This window comes from Vigna unguiculata, chromosome 6, assembly GCF_004118075.2.
Source record: "Vigna unguiculata cultivar IT97K-499-35 chromosome 6, ASM411807v1, whole genome shotgun sequence".
NCBI classification, from domain to species: domain Eukaryota; kingdom Viridiplantae; phylum Streptophyta; class Magnoliopsida; order Fabales; family Fabaceae; genus Vigna; species Vigna unguiculata.
This window is the reverse complement of record NC_040284.1, coordinates 21,779,424-21,799,116: the sequence shown is the minus strand read 5'-3', so window position 1 is coordinate 21,799,116 and position 19,693 is coordinate 21,779,424. Positions and strand designations below refer to the sequence as shown.

At 29.2% G+C, this 19,693-nt stretch overlaps 1 protein-coding gene across 1 annotated transcript; it reads left to right on the top strand.

Annotated features, from left to right (window-relative positions):
* Window positions 1–9,274: 9,274 nt before the first annotated feature.
* On the top strand, window positions 9,275–11,896 carry LOC114187014 (expansin-A8-like). The gene is made up of 3 exons (XM_028075115.1): window positions 9,275–9,514; window positions 10,328–10,640; window positions 11,298–11,896. Exons 1-3 carry the CDS (start codon window positions 9,361–9,363, stop codon window positions 11,599–11,601), a joined length of 771 nt encoding a protein of 256 aa, XP_027930916.1. The 5' UTR covers window positions 9,275–9,360; the 3' UTR covers window positions 11,602–11,896.
* Window positions 11,897–19,693: the final 7,797 nt, after the last annotated feature.

Sequence of the window (19,693 nt, the reverse complement as noted above, 5' to 3'; positions counted from 1 at the left end):
AAGGACTCAAGTAGAATCAACCAAGATGTCTCTAAGGAAGATGTTGATAACTTATCTCATGTACATTTTACAACACAAGCCCAAGAAAAACCAAAATTATCCTGGAATAGAGACATCACTGGTAGTGTCCATAACAATGTCAGAAAGGTTGAGGTCAAACTTCAGATCCTATAGGATCAAATTGGTGTTGCCACTTTAAATGATCCTATCTCCTTGGAAAATCAAGAGCTTGAAGTTAGTTTTATGCTTGGTCATGCCTTCTGGGTTGAGAAGGCCCTTTTGGTTTGAGAAAGCTTTTCGGAAAAAGAAATCCAGGATTCAATGGTTTTCTAACTGAGGTAAAAAATCCAAGGTTTTTTTTTTTTTTTTTTTTGCAGTGTGGTGAAATTCGAAAATTCTTTTCCATCCAATTTTATGCTTAGGGATAGGGATAAGTTTCTAACTTCCCAATCAGACTTAGGTGCTCATATCTTAGGCTACTTTTATTCTCTCTATGATTAGGGAATGACTTCTCAGGACAATGACCTGGTCCAAAATGTTATTCCTCACTCCATGCTCCATGAAGATAATGTCGAATTCCCCGAGCCTCCCTCCTTCGAAGTGGTCCAACAGGTCGTGTTCTCCCTATATGGGCATAGTGTCCCTAACCTTGATGATTGTGGTGGCTACTTCTACCAAGTTTTTGTTCGACTTATATATATTGAAAGATTATATAAGACATTGGTCTTACATATATAAGACATTTGACACACTTCTAATCTAAAATCTTAAGATAATAGTGATATGAGTATTTACTCTTATATAGTGTTTAACGTTGTTTATTCTATCCAATGTAGGATTTTTATTCATACTTAGACTATTCTCAACAATTTTCTGAAATATTATTGGCTCAAATGTCTTTTGCTTTGTATCTCAATTCTTCCATTAGGGTTAGATCCTTCTAGACATAAATTTGAACATTGTTTAGGACTAGTGTTGTGTTAGCTTTAAAATCATTACCAAAGTTATAATTAATAGACATTTTTGATTGCCTCTAGGATCACTTCTCCTTAACAAAGGCAGTTCGTTAAAGGTAGAAACTTTGTATGGGGTCTAAAGACCTCACCATAATTACTGAAATCCAAAATTAGATTTAAATATTAACTTTAAGGATTTATTGTATAACTTTTGTCCATATTTATGTGTATATTTTGTTGCTTTGTATATTCTACATCTTTTGTTGATACTTTTATAAACAATTAGATATATTAGTGCTAAAAAATTAATATGCTTCTTTGTTAGAAGATGCTAACGTGACATCCAACTATAAAAATCAATTTTTATGATTAAAAGATATTGGGAGATATATATGAGATTGATTTTATGTTGTTTTAAAAGACAAAATAAATTTTATAAGCTGAAATTAAGTCATATATGAAAGCTCTATTCTATAGATAAGGTCATTATAATTTGAGAAAAATAGTATTTTGTTTTAGAGCATGTTATTTAAATAATTCACAATATAATTTATTTAAACTTGGTGAGTTTTGTTTCCAATTAAATTTTATTATAAGAGATTCTGATATTATTTTAAGATAAATATTAAAATCGACTTATATGAAATAATATAAGATTTTCGACACTAGTTAAGTTTCCTTCAGGAAAAATAATATATAATTTGGTTAATAATATTTTAATCTTGATTAAGTTATTCAATACATATTTTCTCTTGTTTACAGTGGCGAAGCTATGCAGCAGCGGACAGGGGCCACGGCACCCCAACATTTTCAACTTTTTCAAAATTATATGTATTTAAAAAAATTTAAATTATGTTTAGTTTTAAATTTTTTAAATTATTTGTATCGTTTTAAATTAGATAGTAGTATACCGAAAATTAATAAAATTTAAATTAAGTATTTTTTTTATTTTTTATAAAGTATAATATTTAATGTTAATAAATAGTACAATATAAAATTAAATTTTATAAAGATAAAAAATTGTTAAAATAATTTTTTTCTCATTGTTTTTTGAGTTTTTTAAATATTGTACTCATCTCTCATCTTTACCTTATCTCTTTTGTTATTGAAAAAATAAAATTAAATAGAAACCTATTATTAAAGGAAAAAAAAAAGTAATGTTCTCTTATACTCTTAAAGGAAAAAAAAAAGTAATGTTCTCTTGTCTCATTTGGTAATGAAATACTTGTTTAATATTTAGCTATGTTTTTTTTTATCTCATTATCTTTTTGTATATTCATTTTTTATGAATATAGAAGAGCAAGTAATGTATTATGTGATTTTTTATAGGGGTTTTTAATTGTGACTTGATTATCATAATATTTTTTAGTAATTGTGTATCTCAATTTCTTATTAGATTATGATAAATTATTTTTTTAGTCTTAAACTTGTTTGGTAGATAGGTATATTGATAAAAAAACAAAAGAATAAATTCATTTTTTGAAATTGATAAGATTGCTCATCATATAAGCATAACGATGATGAAATGAAAGTTTGTGATGACTTTTGAATCGATATGTGTACATTAGTAAAATAGAGAATGAATATTTTGGTTATTTACATTGGAAAAAAAATGTCTAAAAAATTGAATTGTGATTCAATTATTTAATAAGTTCAAGAATATGAAAAAACAAGTGACAATCATTTAGATATGTGTAATTTCTTTTATAGTTATAGTTATATTAAATTATGTATTAATTTTCACTAAATTAGTGACAAAAATGTTAAATATATTATTTTGGCTCCTCAAAAAATTTTGGCCAAGATTCGCCAATTGTAATCTCCATAAATATATCTTACAAGAAGTTAAATTTAATCATGGGTTTATTTAAGCCTTTCATAAATTTGTATACAGTCTCTAATAAATTAAATTTGTTTTGTTTATTTGGTACTTAAAATTTTTATATATTTTTTTAATTAGGTAAAGTGATTGATGTCTTACTTTATTATTTTGTTTATTTATCTTTACATGTCGAGAAATATGAAATTTTTATGATTAATTTAAAATAATATTGTGATTAATATAAAATAAGAAAAATAGTTTTTATTATTTTATATTAATCACAGAATTTCATGTTTAAAATAAAATACTAATAAAAAAATGTAATAAAACTTAATTAAAAATACACAAATATGAATAATTTGAAAGTTAATTAAGTCTACAATAAATACTAAATGACTAAAACTGATGTTTGATATTTTTAAGAAGATTGTACGTGAAGTTATTATACGTGTTTATTTTTTTCTTCTTAGAGCATTATGTATGTTTAATTTGAAATGATTTACTTTTTTTATCTGCGTAGTTACTTAATTTTTTGTATGATAGGTAATTTTGTTCATGTGTGACGTATTTTTATCATGTTTGGTATGGTTTCATATGTTTTTATGTTGGTTTTTTATTTTCTTTTTACTTTTTTAAATAAAATCTTATATTATGGTAATAATATCTTAGAGTATGTTAGAAGTGGAGTTTAAGTCTAACTCAATCCCACAAGATTGACTTGTTCTCACTTGGCTCTAGGTATATTCATTTCGTACACGAGACTAAAAATTAGTGGGTGGTCCGTTAGCAGTTTAACTGCGGGTAGAAACAAAATGTTCAAGAAATCTCATTAAGATAGACTCTAACATGATTTTGATACTATGGTAGAAGTGAACTTTAAGTTTAATTCAACCATACCAAATCGGCTTATAAAGTAAAAATTATACTCACTTATATATTGTGAATTGATGTTATCTCGAATTGATATGGAACTTCTAAGAAAGCTCTTATTTGGAATGCTTACTTGTACTTTGAAATAGTCTTTTATAGGGTTGGATGCATAGTGGTTTTGTTTTTTACATTTCTATGTAATTTATAACCAATTTATAGGTCACATTTTTCACATGGTATAATTCATTAATGACTTGATAAAAATGTTGGTGTACTATTTTGAAAATGACCATTTCAAATGAATAAATTTCGAATGTCAATATATTAAATTGAAGATATTTGTATATTTTTTTAATAATAATTACAAGATTGCATTACCTTAATGTTAATTTATTTATTTTTATTTGTATTGATTGATTCAAAAGGATAACAATATTAAGATATTATTCTCTCAAATTAAACACACTACATTGCTATATCTTAGAATTGATATATATTTTGGTCAGTAAAAGAAAATAATTCTTTGATTTGTTATCTTTATTTGCTAAATATGAACCAATGATAGAAAAAAAAAATTAATAAACATTTCCTTAAAGTTTGACAAGAATTAATACAAATCCAGATTTTTTATTGAAATTTTTTAATCATCGTCTGCAAAACATAAACAATACATTGATACTTTAAAAACTTTTTAATATATATTAGAATATTACGATCAGTATATTTTGAAGACGGTTAATGAAAGAGAAAAAAAAAACCTAAAACAAATAATTAAAATTCAATTAATACCCATTTTCCCTCCCAAACAGGAAAATGTCTTTTTTTTTTATTGCAAACATATATGTTATTAATTTGTGGACATAAACTGTGTAAACTTTTGGATTTCATTTTCCTCAACCTAGACAAAATTATATATACTTTTAATTTTTTTTTTGTTAAATTTCATCGATGACTCTATGGCTTGACTATGACCCATATATTATTGCTACAATTTTCGTAAGGTTTACCAAGGTTAAAATGTATACACATTTTGAGTTTCCTGAGACCCCTACCCTTCACAAGTGGCCATTTTGTTCCATATGTGTGCTCATAATTCAACTGTCCTTCACAAAAACACTACCACCAAGGTCATCCACAAGTTCCTTTGCCATAAAATTGGGACCAAATCAATTGGACAATCCCTTGTGAAGGGAACTTTCATTGGTCCCTAAACCAACAGCAGAAACCAAACAAATCTGGTATATCTTATACTCATCACTTTCTTTTTCAAAATAAATGAGAAAAACTTTCCTGTTTCATCACTTGTTTGGTTCCTGAATTAGCCTACTTTTTCCCCATGTTGGTTATCTTTTACATTCATTTTTTTGAACTTTCTCTTGTGGAAATTCCCCTTTATGTCTCAAAATTGTCCATTTCTATGCCTTACACCAGGACTTAGAATTAGCACTGAATCATCATAGAAGCTTCATTTCATATACTGATAGGGCATGTGATTTTATGGTAAGCTCCATGCTTTTTCAAGTACTTCTACGCGTATGTAATCCTTAGGGAAGGTGTCAAACAATATCCAAACCTATCAAAGAGGGTAGATTCCTTTGGGAGTGTGACAAAATTGGTTTTTTAAGAGGGAAAAAGTTAGTATTATTCTAACTCATAAATGTAGTTCAGTTCACAACACAGTTTATTACAAAAGACTTTGTTCAGTTTCTGCATAATACATCTTTATAAAGAGCCAAGAAACTTTAAGTATGAATAAGTTTCAGATAGAGGATTAATACAGTAATCTGTCTAAATGATTTGCAAAAGTCTCTCCAAGAAACCAGAGAATCTAATGGTGGTTAAGATAAAATATTACTTAGACTCCAAAGTTAAGTTAGGAAGGATTCTTTCTCAAGTTCATTTACAAATGTACTAGACATTAATTTATGATGGTATATGATTGATTGGTACATAAAATCTCAGAAGAAAAGAAAAAAAAAAGGGAAAATGATAAAGAAAGACAGGGATTAAGATTTAAGAGAAAGCTCAACCGAAGCTTGCATGTGCCCCTAACATGGTAGGGTCGAGTATAATTTCATCAGCTACTGTGGCATTTTCGTTCTCTACTTTATATGGTTAGCTAGGAATAAAGATCACAATTAGCATGGTTTCTTCCCAATCTATTCTAAGCTAGACTTATAATAACAACAAGACAAACTAATCTCTATCTGTTCTGTCACATAAAGTATTATTTAGAGGCTATTTTATGGCTATTAATGATTATATGCCAGAAAATGGTGACATCAAAATTTAATTGATAAAGGGTCTAAAAGGAATTTAGAAACCAAAGGTATAGAACAATAAAAGAACTAAAACACCAACATGGTTTTGATTGAAATTATGGGTTTTTATGAGATTTTAGGATTTGATCTTTATGTATGTAACAACAACAATACCAGAACTCTCATTGATAACAAGCAGGGATCACTCAACTATGATGGTAAGGATGCAAAAAAACTGAAGTTGAAGTTGACCTTTTTTGTTTCATCATTTACTGAATAAGTAGATCATCACCTAGTTATTATATATAATGTCGTAGTTATCCAAAATTCTGCAGAATCAGCTTGAAGGTTCACATGGATTGAGTTTGGTTTCTAATTATACTTTATTTACTGATTTCTGCAATTTAGAAGGTCATTAAAAGAAAAAGAAAAAAGAAGAAACACGAGATGAATAGACTTTTGCTACTTGCATTGTTGATGAGTGTAAGCATCCATGTGAGATTAATTCACTTATCTTATGTCCTTGTCAAGGGAAGTTGTTACCTAGAAAATGATATGAAAATGAATAGACAAATATGTGAAAGGGTTCTCACATAGTCGGTCATAAGCTATTTTCTCTTTTATTTGATTTGAAAGGAAATATGACAGTCTCCAAAGCATTTTGTGCAATAATAGCCATTGCACTGTCCTTGTCAATGTCATTTAGAGCAAGCAAGAAAGAATTATGCGATATACTTTTATTTTCAAATATATCATGTGATCCTGCTCCCATGTTTATAATAAATTTTGTAGCAGTTGAAAGTTTAAGACTTTGGTGATAATCAACATGGTTTACAAAATGGTTACCTCATTATTAGGTAAGTGATGCTAACTACTATTAGTAGCTTATTTTGGTTATGAACAGAATAGCACAGTTTAACCAATAAAATAACCGAATAAATGGATCAAACAAAAAGAAAAGAATAACCCTTTTGAGATAGACATGGATGCTATAGTTTTGTATTCTCAGAGGAAATTTCTAAACATAGTTTTTTTAAGAAAATTTACCCACTGGTACTTTGTCGGTCGTTTATCATATGTTATGAATTATTTTTTTATTTTGGGTGAATAGTTATATGGTGTGAATACATAGGAAGTAGCTTGGAATGATCCTATTATTAACTCAAAATGTCCTGTAGAATATAATTAACTGAACTACCTAACTAATAATTGAAGAAGATGCGTTTGAACGGGTAACAGTTCACTTATATAAGGTTATGAGGTTATGGATTTGGATGTTTATTAGTTTTTTAACACCAAGGCAACAAAAATTCATTTTTTGAATCATTTGTTTATCTTTTTTTTGTGTCATTTTTCTTTTGTCAGGTCTAAATAATGTTGTGATTTACAGGGTGAGAGAAAATTGCTAGAGGGAAAAAAAGGGATTGTGTTGAAAACTGATAAATAATGAAAAAAAGACAGCTTTTCTATTGATAAGCTTGTATTCTTTTGAAGCATGTTTCTAAGAAATTCTACAATACACCTTTAGGAGTGTGTCTATGCACCTTGAATGTGTTATGATTGAATATGAACAAAATAAGCACACATGCACCAATGATAGCATTCAAAGTTCATGGATGAACATACTTTCCCATATAGAATCTTTTATTTTTCTAAACTCAAACACTTCTACTCACAGACATTGAATGTGAATCTTCCACAGAAGAGAAGAAACATTTGTTAAGCTATATTTAAAAAGAATATAAAAAAAAAAAGAAAAATAGATGATGGGACTGATATTAAAAATACCATGTTATCTTGGTTTGGTTTGAATCAATTTAGCATTGGTAATGTGATCAAAGCACCCACAAAAGTCAGCAGAACATATCCACAATGTCTGTCTCATCCCATGTGTCAAATTATACATTTGATTCATCATCACTTTAATAAGAACCCTCTAAGAAAATAACAAAAACATTTGAGAACGAATAACAAGAATGAAGATCCTTAAATATTCTTCATCTCCTGATTCCTATGTTAATTTAGTTTTCTTTCATTAAGAAATCACTGATACCAGATACGATGGTTGCACACTTGTGAAACAAGATCAAGAATACATGGTCACAATATAATGATAAAATTCAAAAAGAGTCTAAATTCAATTTTCTTCATCTGAAAGCATATATTAATGTTAATTTTGTTAATTATTAAACTTTTGTCCCCATGAAGGGAGAAAAGGAAACAGCAACATTAACTTTCAGAACATACTGTGGTTGCTAGTGTCATTTATCACTTTTAACTACCCTTCTTCTTTTTCCTCTTAATGTCATTGATTCCTATTTAGTAAATTCTTGTAACATATTTACACATGAATATGACAACTTTTTTCAAGAAATAGTTGTAAGACTCCACATAATGGTTTTGTCCACACATGTTTTTGTGTGTCAAACACCAGATCAATTAGTGAGTGTAATATATGCAGCACCTAATTTGGACATGATCTTCCACCAAATAGAAGCTCCTTCTTCAATGTAATTAAAAAACTCTCAGAGGGAAGGGTCAAGTAGTTAACTTGCATTTGTGTGAGTGAAAGCACACCAGTTACCATGCACAGTTTGTCCAACTGTAAGCAAGGCTGTTTCTATTAAAGTATCAACCAACTCTTTATCATATTCAAGAACTGAAAATACTAAAAACATCAATAAAATAAAATGACCAAGCCCTTGAAGTCCTTCTTATGTGGCACATTCTGAAGCACAGAGAAGATACTATACTATTGGAAAAGGGGAGCTGCACCATACAAATGTCCTAAGTAGCTTCTTCTTTTGATTTTGCCCAGTTATACAGATACTTCTCCATGTGCTAAGATACTGTTCATCATTTCTTAAGACCCTACACATCTCAATTCAAAGTGAAAGTATTGTATCATTGGGACTCTTCACACCATGCAAGAGCTAATCATACCTCAGCTCTTATCCATTTATCCATTACATAAAAGGCACAAAAAAATTTCTCAGCAGCAACATCCTCTGTCAAATACATAATTTGTTATCAGTTAAAATTTATTAAAGCTGCAATTTTGTTCTGTATTTAATAAATTTGAACAACTAATAAAAATGTTAGAAATACTATACTATTGGCCACAGAAAAATATTAATATTGGTCTATAAAGTTGGGAAGAAAAGATAGTTGGAGTTGCATGTGCAGGGGTGTGGCCCACAATATTAGCGGTTGGGAACCCCAACCAGAACCAGCGCATGTGCACTTCATTTGTCACTTGTTCAGTGGCTTTCGGGAAAAATAACACTTTTGTGGAAGTTAGTAATAAGAGAAAAGAGAAAAGAAAAAAGTAAAAAAGATGTTACTTATAAATAGAGGCCCCCCTTGAAGCACTTGACCTCACAGCATTGCAAAAGAAAGTGCACATTCCTCTGTTTTGCTCCCCTGTTTAAGCCTTTATCATAAGCTCACAATGGCACACAAGCAACTTTTTTCCATGGCTCTTCTCACTCTCATTGCTCTTCTCTTTGTTGACATCAATATCCAAGGTGTCACTGCTGACTATGGTGGTTGGCAGGGTGGTCATGCCACTTTCTATGGTGGGGGTGATGCTTCTGGCACAATGGGTGAGTTTAGCCTTTCATTTCCTTACTTTTTCTTGTCCTTTATGGATTAGTTTTGAGAGTGCAAACACTTCTTCATATTTCTATTTATCTTTATTCTCTTTTTGTGACATCATTGTACCATATGTTATGTCTACAATTTTCACTTTTTATTATCTGCTAGTATGGATGTTCATGCATATTTGCTGTTTTGATGTCAAATGCTAAAGAGAATGGAATGGAATGCAATGAAAGAAAGGAAATCAAGTAGAAGATGAAATGAAGTTCTGATATTGCTATGATAAAATAAAAAATAAACAAAAAAGTGGTTTGTCTTACACTTTTAAATCAAGAAAAAGAATATTGCATGAAAATATTGCCTCAAATTCTATTCCATGCATCTTACTACAGAAAAAGCCAAAAACACTGTCATTTTATTACATGAACCTGAATATTGGCTAGAAGTGTAGTTTTAGCAGGAGAGAGAATGGAGGAATAGTGAAACTGTACAACACGTATTTTGAGCAAAGCCGGTTTTTTACTCAAGCTACTTTTGTTTAGCACTTTTTTCATATGCCATGTTATGTTACCATTTACTCTTGCCGACATTAGCAATAGCCACAACACATTCATGACTAATACTATAATGTGCAAGTGTTTATAGCATCATGTTTCAAAACATGAAAATATTGTCTCTTGTCAAAGATATCAGTTATGTGAAATTCATTGCAACACTACTCTTTTTAACATGGTCAAGAAACTCCTTTGAATTACTATTATTACTATTATATTGAAAGTTGAGATGATGGGGTTTATACTTTTGTTTTATACATGTAGGTGGAGCATGTGGGTATGGAAATCTGTATAGCCAGGGTTATGGAACAGACACTGTGGCTCTAAGCACGGCTTTGTTCAACAATGGCTTAAGCTGTGGATCTTGCTACGAAATGAGATGTGATGATGACCCAAGATGGTGCAAACCTGGCTCTATAATCGTCACTGCTACTAACTTCTGCCCCCCAAATCCATCTTTGCCAAACAACAATGGTGGTTGGTGCAACCCACCTTTGCAACACTTTGATATGGCTGAACCTGCCTTCCTTCAAATTGCAGAATATAGAGCTGGAATTGTCCCAGTGGCCTTCAGAAGGTAATTGAACCCATAAATTTTACAATGCTTTCAAGCTTAAAGGTCACATTTAATTCCTTAACAACTATACCACCTAATTTATCAAGTTATTAAATGTTGAAAATGAATTACTCTCTCATTAAAAGGTCATATAAAGGTACAACACTTATTCTCATTTCAGTAAATGGCCCTCATTCATGAACATGTGAAAATTGGTGTAGCTTTTACCAAACCTCAACTTCTAGCGTTCATGTCAAACTGATCTCAAATTGAAAAGACTTGAATAACATAATTAATTACCTTTATCTATACTAATCATATTTCTTAAGCTTATAAAGTGAGTAAAGACAAAACAAGTAATCTCAAAGAGAAATGTTATTGTAGAGAAAGGTTAACCCATTCGTACAAAGACACAAAATTCCTTAACAAACGTCTCACGTCTCTCTTTCAGAGACTGGCACTTGATAGCCTAGTGGTGAATTCAGTACTTCTCCTTTGTAGGAGCATATTCCTCCACGAGATTCAAACTCTGAGATATTGGGTTAACAAAGTTCCTTAACAAGAAACTCAAACACATTCATGATTTTTTTATTTACATGCAGTTAATTTTCTTATCTGTGACTGATATGTTTAACTAGTACTAAACTAAACAATGGTGCACTTTGGTGATGATGGCAGGGTTCCTTGTGTGAAGAAGGGAGGAATAAGGTTCACTATCAATGGTCACTCTTACTTCAACCTAGTTTTGATCACCAATGTGGGTGGTGCTGGGGATGTGCATTCAGTGTCCATCAAAGGGTCAAAAACTGGGTGGCAAGCCATGTCAAGAAATTGGGGCCAAAACTGGCAAAGCAACTCCTACCTCAATGGACAAGCCCTTTCTTTTCAAGTCACAACCAGTGATGGCAGAACTGTGGCAAGCTACAATGTGGCACCAGGCAATTGGCAATTTGGCCAAACCTTCCAAGGAGGCCAATTCTAGAGACCTTATTGCAATGAAGGTAGAAAACAGTACAAAAAAAAAAGTTTGTATACCTACTATTGTTCTCCTCACTGGAAGAACCATAAAATGTCATAATAGGGTATTGATCAATTCTTGTAACTGATTCTGAAAGGCCAGTGTTTTATTTTATTGGTCTAGAAAGTAGCTGAGGTGTTTATATGGCACCCGCTGGTCACTTCACATATAACATACATATATGGAGAGAGTTATGTATTATCTTGTGTGTTGTGCTGCTTTTCTTCAATCAAAGTTAATAATTATATTCATCAGAGAACTTTTATTTGCATGAAATATTTGTTTCACATAATGATGAGTTGTTAGATGATTAAATCAGTTTAGTTAGCATTACACTGTTGTTTATTGTTAGATTCAAGACTCACTCATTACTCTTGTTTAAGTATCATATGACAGAACAATGCCTTTATTTTATTGAAAAATGTATCGGTAACTAACACCTTTTATAACATTATTTTCTCTGTACTTCTCGCTTATCAGATATCGATTCAAATTCATGTGTTTCGTTAGTTTGAAAATGAAGTCCACCCACATTAAAGTGTCAGAAAAAAAGTGTTATTAACTTATTAGCATTCAATGTAATTTGTAGAAAACAAAAATTTGAAATTTGGTGTTCATGATTTGATGAATGATATTTTGTATGAGAAAATTGAGTTTTCATGCAACAGGTGAAACTTTATGACGTGTACATTTCAAGCCAAACAACTCTTTCAGTGATCAATTTGGCTTATTTCTTATCTGTGTTAATCAATTAATATGCAGAACATATACCTCAGCAACAGTTTCACATTTACTTATTTTCAGATGACAGCTTGAACTTTTGGAATTTGCATGAAAAATTGAAATCAGAGATGAGTAATATCCTAAACAAATATGAGGAATGTTGAAGCAGAAGTTGGTTTTAAGATGTTAAACCTTCAACAGAAGAGTGTTTGGTCAAATGATATCTCGAAGAAAAGGAAGGAAAGAAACATTATTTTCAAGAAATATCTTGCTATTGTGAAGTCTACATTGTTGATTGAAATTATAGGCAGAAGCCAAGGACCTGCTCCTTGTGTTAAGGTTGTTTGTCTGTGATTTCATGGTTTGTAGTATGCAGACACTATCCTCATTTATGGAGGAAACTATGTGGGAAAGCTACTTATGGTGTTTGGATAGATTATTTTAATGAAGCAATTTATTTTTTTAAAGAATTTAAATTTTTTTATGATGAAATATTTTGTTTGGATAGAAAAATTAAAAATCATTTAAAATACAAGCATTTTGTTTTAAATATTTCAATTAGTTAAATTAGTAGAAATTCAAATACCATCAAAATAAGTGGGATTTGAAATTATTCTCAGTCAACCTCACACTTTAGACTTTCAGATAGAGTTGTCAATTTAGTTCAGTATATAGGCGAACTCGACGAACGGGACCGACGACTCAACGAGCCAAACAGACCGGGTGAACTCGACAACCTAGATGGACCGAACTAGCCGATGACACAAATGGGTCGGGTGGTGAAAAATGTTCTAAAGAGAATCAATAAATATTTAGTTCAAAGTGATATAAAGTTATTTAAAATATATATATATATATATATATATATATATATATATATATATAATCCTTTATATATTTTACAAATCTAATAAATTTAACTTTTGTTTTTTATGTATATGATTATAAGTATATAAAAAATTTTACTGCAATGGATAGAGAATTTAGGAATCAAATAATTAATAAACTATTTTGGTTTATCTATATAATTTTTCATCTTTGGTGACGTTGGCTCAATTTCATATTCTTATTTATTTTTAACATTGTCATATCTTAAATATTTATTTAAATTTAAATAGGTTAGCATTTTCAGATTAAAGGAGCAGTTCCAGTAAAATGCAATTAAGTATTTGTTTGTATAAAATAGATTTAAAAGACGTTTTGTTTCAAATTTTTCGATTTGGTGGGTACATAATATTTTTATTGAAATTTTGAAATCAAATTTCAAATTTTTTTATTAAAATATTTCTTCAAAACCATTGTATATATTTTCAATTTCAATTTTGCTTGTTTCATTAAAAATAATAAAGAATGTTGGCAGTTGTATAATACAATTAATTCGTTTAATAATAATTAATAAAAATAATTAATTAATTAATTATTTTCTTGGTATGTATAATCTTATCCGAAATGTTTGGTAGACTATCATATAAGAAAAAACACAGATAGAAGGAGAAATTATTAACAAACTGAATATTTTGTATCAATAAATGAGCTTCAATAAACTATTTTCTAAGAAATTGGACTTCCATTGAGTAATTTAGAAAATTTTGTTGATCGAATTCCTTCGTGATTAGAGATGGAAAAAATGGATTCATTCATGATTAATGGAAAAAAATTGCAACTAAATATAATATTTAACAAAATCGACACGTGATTCCGAATACAACTATATCTGTTTTCCCTTTACCTTTTTTTAATACCTAAAAAACAAGATATACCAAATTAAAGAATACAAGTTTTTGTTGCAAAACATACCAAAGTTGGGTCTCTTTACACCAAACGTTTTGTTGTTCCACTTTGATGTTTATAAAACATTTTACTTTCCAAAAGGATGCCTTTATTTTGCAATAAAATGCATATTTGGTCTCATGTATATCGGTAAGATAAACTATTTAAGAGGAAAGATGCCTTATTCTGGTTTTGAATAAAAAATTTTAAAAATGTCAAGAAATTAAAATTTATGGTTTTTGAATTATTTATAATTATTTTTTTAAACGGGTTGTTTGATGAATTAATTGAAATATCTTGTATTTCAATTTTTTTTGTTTTGATGAATTAAATTAATTTTTCTTTCAAGGCAAAATTCTATTTTAAAAATATTGGCTCGACCTTTGGATTGGTTGATTCGACTTGACCTTTGATTTGAGTTGGTTTGTCTCAATCTTCGACTAAACCAACTCGTTTAGACCCTTGGTCATGGTTGACTCCACTTATCTTTTGTCTCCAGGTTGAATTGGCTTGACTTTCAAAATTGAAGGTTGAGCTAATTTAGTTCGAGTTAAGAGGTCGAGTCAAGACGATTAAGGCGAAAGGTCGAGCCAAGCTAGTTTTGGTAAAAAGTCGAGACTAGTCGGCCCTAACAAAGGTCGATACTAGTCGACCCTAGATAGAGATTAAGACTAATCAAAGGTCAAGAAAAGTCAATCATGATCGAAGGTCGAGACAAGTTGACTTTGGCTGAAGATCAAGATGAGTTGACCATCAAGATAAGTCAGATTAAGAGGAAGGTTGAAAAGAGTCGGTGCGGACTAAAGGTCAAGCCGAGTAGGCCTGGGTTAAAGGTTGAGCCTCAAGCTTAGCAAAGTCAACTCGGACAGAAGGTCTAGCCAAGTTGACCCATCCAAAGGTTAATATGAATCAATCCTAATCGAAGTTCAAAACGAGTTAGTTATAATCGAAGGTCGAGATGAGTTGGCCCTGACCAAAGCTCGAGATGAGTTAGTCAGGGTCAAAGGTTGAGATTAGTCAATTCTAGTTGAAGTTTAGAACAACTAGATGTTAAGCCGATTTGACCCAGACTAGTTGTTAAGATGACTCAACTCGAGCTAAAAATCGGTATGAGTCAGCTTGTTGGACCTGTGAACTTTTTTCATCTTGTCCAATAAAAAATTTACAACTTATAAAATTTCAATTTTTTTTTGTAGTGAATATGAAATTCTATTATTTTAGTTATCTATGATTATTTTTTATATGTTCAATTCTTTAGTAAAGTCATTATACTATAATTTCCACTTTTTCTTCATGCACTTTTATAATTATTAATTGCACTCCCACATAGTAGAAGTGAAAGGAGTAAAATATTTTCTTCTGCTACACCGCGTCACCATTATTATAATTATCGTTATCACTGCATTATTATTGTCATAGCATAGCACTCTTTTGGAGAAATAAGGAGAGAGAGTAAAACGCTAACTTTAGTTACAAACTTATTCTTAAAATCTAGTTGTAGAAAGTATATATGTTTTGAAATAACTTGTTCCAGAAATTTTGTTTAAGAAATCTCGTTCTGTAAATTTTGTTTCATAATCTGTTTCATATATTTTGAAAATTTTGTTCTAATAAGTTTGGTTCTAAATGTTAATTTTGAAAAGCATTTCATATGATTAAAAAATTCTGTGTTAGAAATTAAGTTTAGGAAATCCTATTATTAAAATCATGTTTTGAAAATTTCAGAAATATTTTTCATAAATATTTTCATAACAAGTAATTAGAAAGTCACGTCGACGAAGAAAAAGTTAAGTATGTTTTTAGTTCTTCAATTTTGACACGAAATTGAAATTCGTCATAATCTGAAACTTTAATACATTTTAGTCCATAAACTTTAAAAATAATAAATATAGTTCCTTTTAACATAATCATATTAATTTATTTTACGTGTAAAACATATTTTTCTAACAGATATTGAAGTGAGAATGTGTCAAACAGTGTAAACAACTTTAAGTACTGATATGAAAAAAATATCATTTTAAAAGCTATGGGGTGCTGTTAGAACCTATGGAGGATTAGGAAGAAAACGTCTCAGTTGTCTATTGCATAGATTGGGCCAGAGGCCTAGCCCACATCCAAGAAATATTAATTCTTCATATTGGATCAAAAAATCAAATTTTTAATCTGAAAAAAAAAAATTAGATTGTGCAGTTAAAAAACATTGCCAATTTACACAATTTGGAAACTGTTTTTTTATGAAAAAATATTTTCGAATTGTGCAAGTTATATTTTATACAAAAAAATATTTTTGAATTATAAAAAAAAGAAAAAAATTGAAAATAAATGTCAATTTTAATTATAAAGTGAGAATCTTTACATTTAAAAGGTGCAGAAAAAAAAATATGGAAGTGTGAAATTTCCGTACACATGTCCTTCGTCGTCATTTCAAACATAATTATAATGCAATAGTAGAGGCCTAATTTCAATAATATTTCATATTATTTCTTAAGATAGAGTCTTTATTGAATTAAAAAATTTATTAATTTATGATTTATTAATAATTGATTAAAATGTAATTTTTGTTTGCATAAGTACGATTACATTTAAATTTATTCTTATTTTCTTATGTACGCCATTTTAAACTATTATTTTTATTCGTTGTTAGTATTTAGGGATTATAAAAATATATTAGATTAGTTGGATTCATTAAAAAAATAGAGATATATAGATTAATGATTTCACCTACCAATTCATTTTTTATTTATTGAGCCTTATTGTGTCAACATATCACTGCAGATTTTTGTATTTTTAGACAATAGAATGGCTAAAGTGGATTTGTTCATGAATTAATATTATGTGTGTATGTATTGATAACTTATTAAAGTATTTAATTTATTAAAAACTATTATTACCTTTTGTTTGTGCACTAAAAATTGTAATTTTATCATCAAGTATCATTTGTTTATTGAAATTGTTAAGATGAGATAGTCTAACTCAATAAGATAAGTATTTAATGCAACTATTTTTTAGTGAAATTATTTTCTAAGAATTAATGATCATTAAATAATTCATTTTGCTTGTTTTGACAAGTGCCATAAACCCATCAACACTTGCAACAAGAATGGTGGTTGGAAAATGTTTAAAAGTCTGTTTGAATAGAAGATTCAAAAAAATTGGTACATTGACATTTAAGAAAATACAAGCACCCATTGATTAATTCAGGGTTGTTCAATTAAAAATAGTCCAAGTCTTATGATCAAGCATTTGTTGTCAAAATTTCATTAAGTATAATTAATTTGGATTAGTATTAATCGATCATTTATACAATATTTAGTTACTTTTTTATTGCTATGTTTTGTTTTAAGGTTATAAAATATTACGAGAAAGGATGTCGAGTCGGGTAGGATACAGATAGTAGATCTCCTACCCTACCCGTTAGATAAATATCCTTTTTGTACTCGTATTTATATCCGTGCGGGTATCCGTTATGTGGGTATCCGCACATTTTTTTAATATTCACGGATATTTACGAGTACTTGCAGGTATTTATAAAAGAAAATTTTAATATTTAATAACAAATTTTAACCATAAATTCAAATAAAAATAAAATGTATAACATTTCGACATTTTAAACAAAGTGAAAATAACTCATTTAAGTGGTGTTGAATGACAATTTACAAATAAATGAAGATTTTTGAAAATCAATTGATAAAAAGTAACACATTTAATTCAAAATCAATGTGTTAATGTTTTAATAATTTTTTTTAATTTAAATGAGAGTATAGCGAATACGGGTATTCACGGGTATGAATACTATGATATCCGTACCCACCCTGTTAATAAGCGGGTATAAAAAAATACTCGTACCTATTACCCGTGGGTATCCATTTTCTACCTATTGCGGATTTTATCCGCAGATACCTACATGTACGTAATTTTTTTTATGAGACAAATCTTATGTCTAAATACATGAGTAGTGAGTTTGGTCATTCAACAAAATGTTCTTGTTAAGAGTTCCTACCAGATTTTGAGAGATTTATGATAGTATTTCTATAAAGTAAATGAAAGGTTTTACATCAAAATTATTATTATTATTATTATTATTATTATTATTATTATTATTATTATTATTATAATTATGTGTACCATATTTACTTTATTGATTGACATTTATAATAACATATGTCAAAATGGGTTGGAACCTGCGAGTCAACCCGACCATGGATTCGGGTCAGGTTGGGTTAAAATTTTTTTACAAATTTTAGTAAAGGTTAATTTTTGACCCGTCCACTAAGAACTCGGCTCACTCGGATTGAATTCATGGTGAGTCGGATTGGCTTGCCAAAAGGTTACACAAGTATTATTTTTAGTGTATTGGGCTTTGTACTTAGGTCGGGTTAGGTTGATTTTTTAGATAATACATTGGTAATTTGTATTTTTGTGATTTTTGTTTGTATTTGAAGTTTAACATCCTTTTGGATTGCATTTGGATTCTATTGAAGTTTATTTAGATTTTAATTATAATTATAATTTAGTTCTTTTGAAACCAAAGAAAAAAAATTGTATTATTTTTAATTAAATGAGTCAGTGAGTCAACTCGTTTAACCGATCAACCCGTGGTAGGCCAAGCTTTTGTTTGCTAATAAGTAAGTCGGGTTGGATTGGCTCACTAAGTGACCAACCCGTGGTGGATCACGCCGATCCAAACCAAATTACTTATTTTGACAGCTTTAGATATATTAATTTAATTTATATTAATTGAAATTCATCCTTATCGTGGAGTTCATATAAAATTCATCTATATATTTTGGTAATACGTTTTCCAGAATCAAAGTAAAGAAAATGTTTTAAATTACATATGTTAGTCATGTATTTTGACCATTTACCTTTTAATCCCGTCAACATGACAATTAGACGTCACCTAAAATTTAATATCATTGGTTCTAGATAACGTACTTCATTCATAAATAAAGTATGAAATGAATTTTATATGAACTTTAAGCGATTGAAAAATTCCAATTTCACGCAATAACTAAAAACGTACTTAATCATAGAATAATTTACTCACTACGATAGTAAAAACTTTTATTTTTTTTAAAGACAAAATCTACTTTATATTTTTAACCTTAAATATTATTGGACATTCATCAAAAACAATTTTAACTCCAAACATCTAGCAACAATTTACAATAATAATATTTTACACAAGACATACCTAAACCACTTATATATAAACATTCATATTCCTGAGTGAACTCCCCCAAAAGCAACCTGTTGAAAATTGTAACTAAGTTTATTCAAAGCCATTAATAATTTACTATGATAGCCATTTTCCCCATCATCTTTGAGAATGTTCAAAAAAAATCCCACCACCCCACTGCACTAATACTATATTTTAAAGGATAATTCCAAATGTTCATTTTTATTTATTTATTTCTAAAACTTTGTTTGGTCTTCTAAAATGATAAATATGTTATTATTTATTAACTAGTATTTAACCGATTATCCGCTTAAATATAAAAGACCTAACAAAATTTATAAATGATTGTTTAACACATTTGTTACTGTGGAGAATATAAGAAAT

Excerpts from the sequence above, each read along its gene's own strand:
- LOC114187014 (XM_028075115.1), top strand. The coding sequence starts at position 9,361 with ATGGCACACAAGCAACTTTTTTCCATGGCTCTTCTCACTCTCATTGCT. Across the intron at positions 9,515-10,327 it reads TGATGCTTCTGGCACAATGG|GTGGAGCATGTGGGTATGGA; the intron begins GTGAGTTTAGCC and ends TTATACATGTAG. Across the intron at positions 10,641-11,297 it reads GTCCCAGTGGCCTTCAGAAG|GGTTCCTTGTGTGAAGAAGG; the intron begins GTAATTGAACCC and ends TGATGATGGCAG.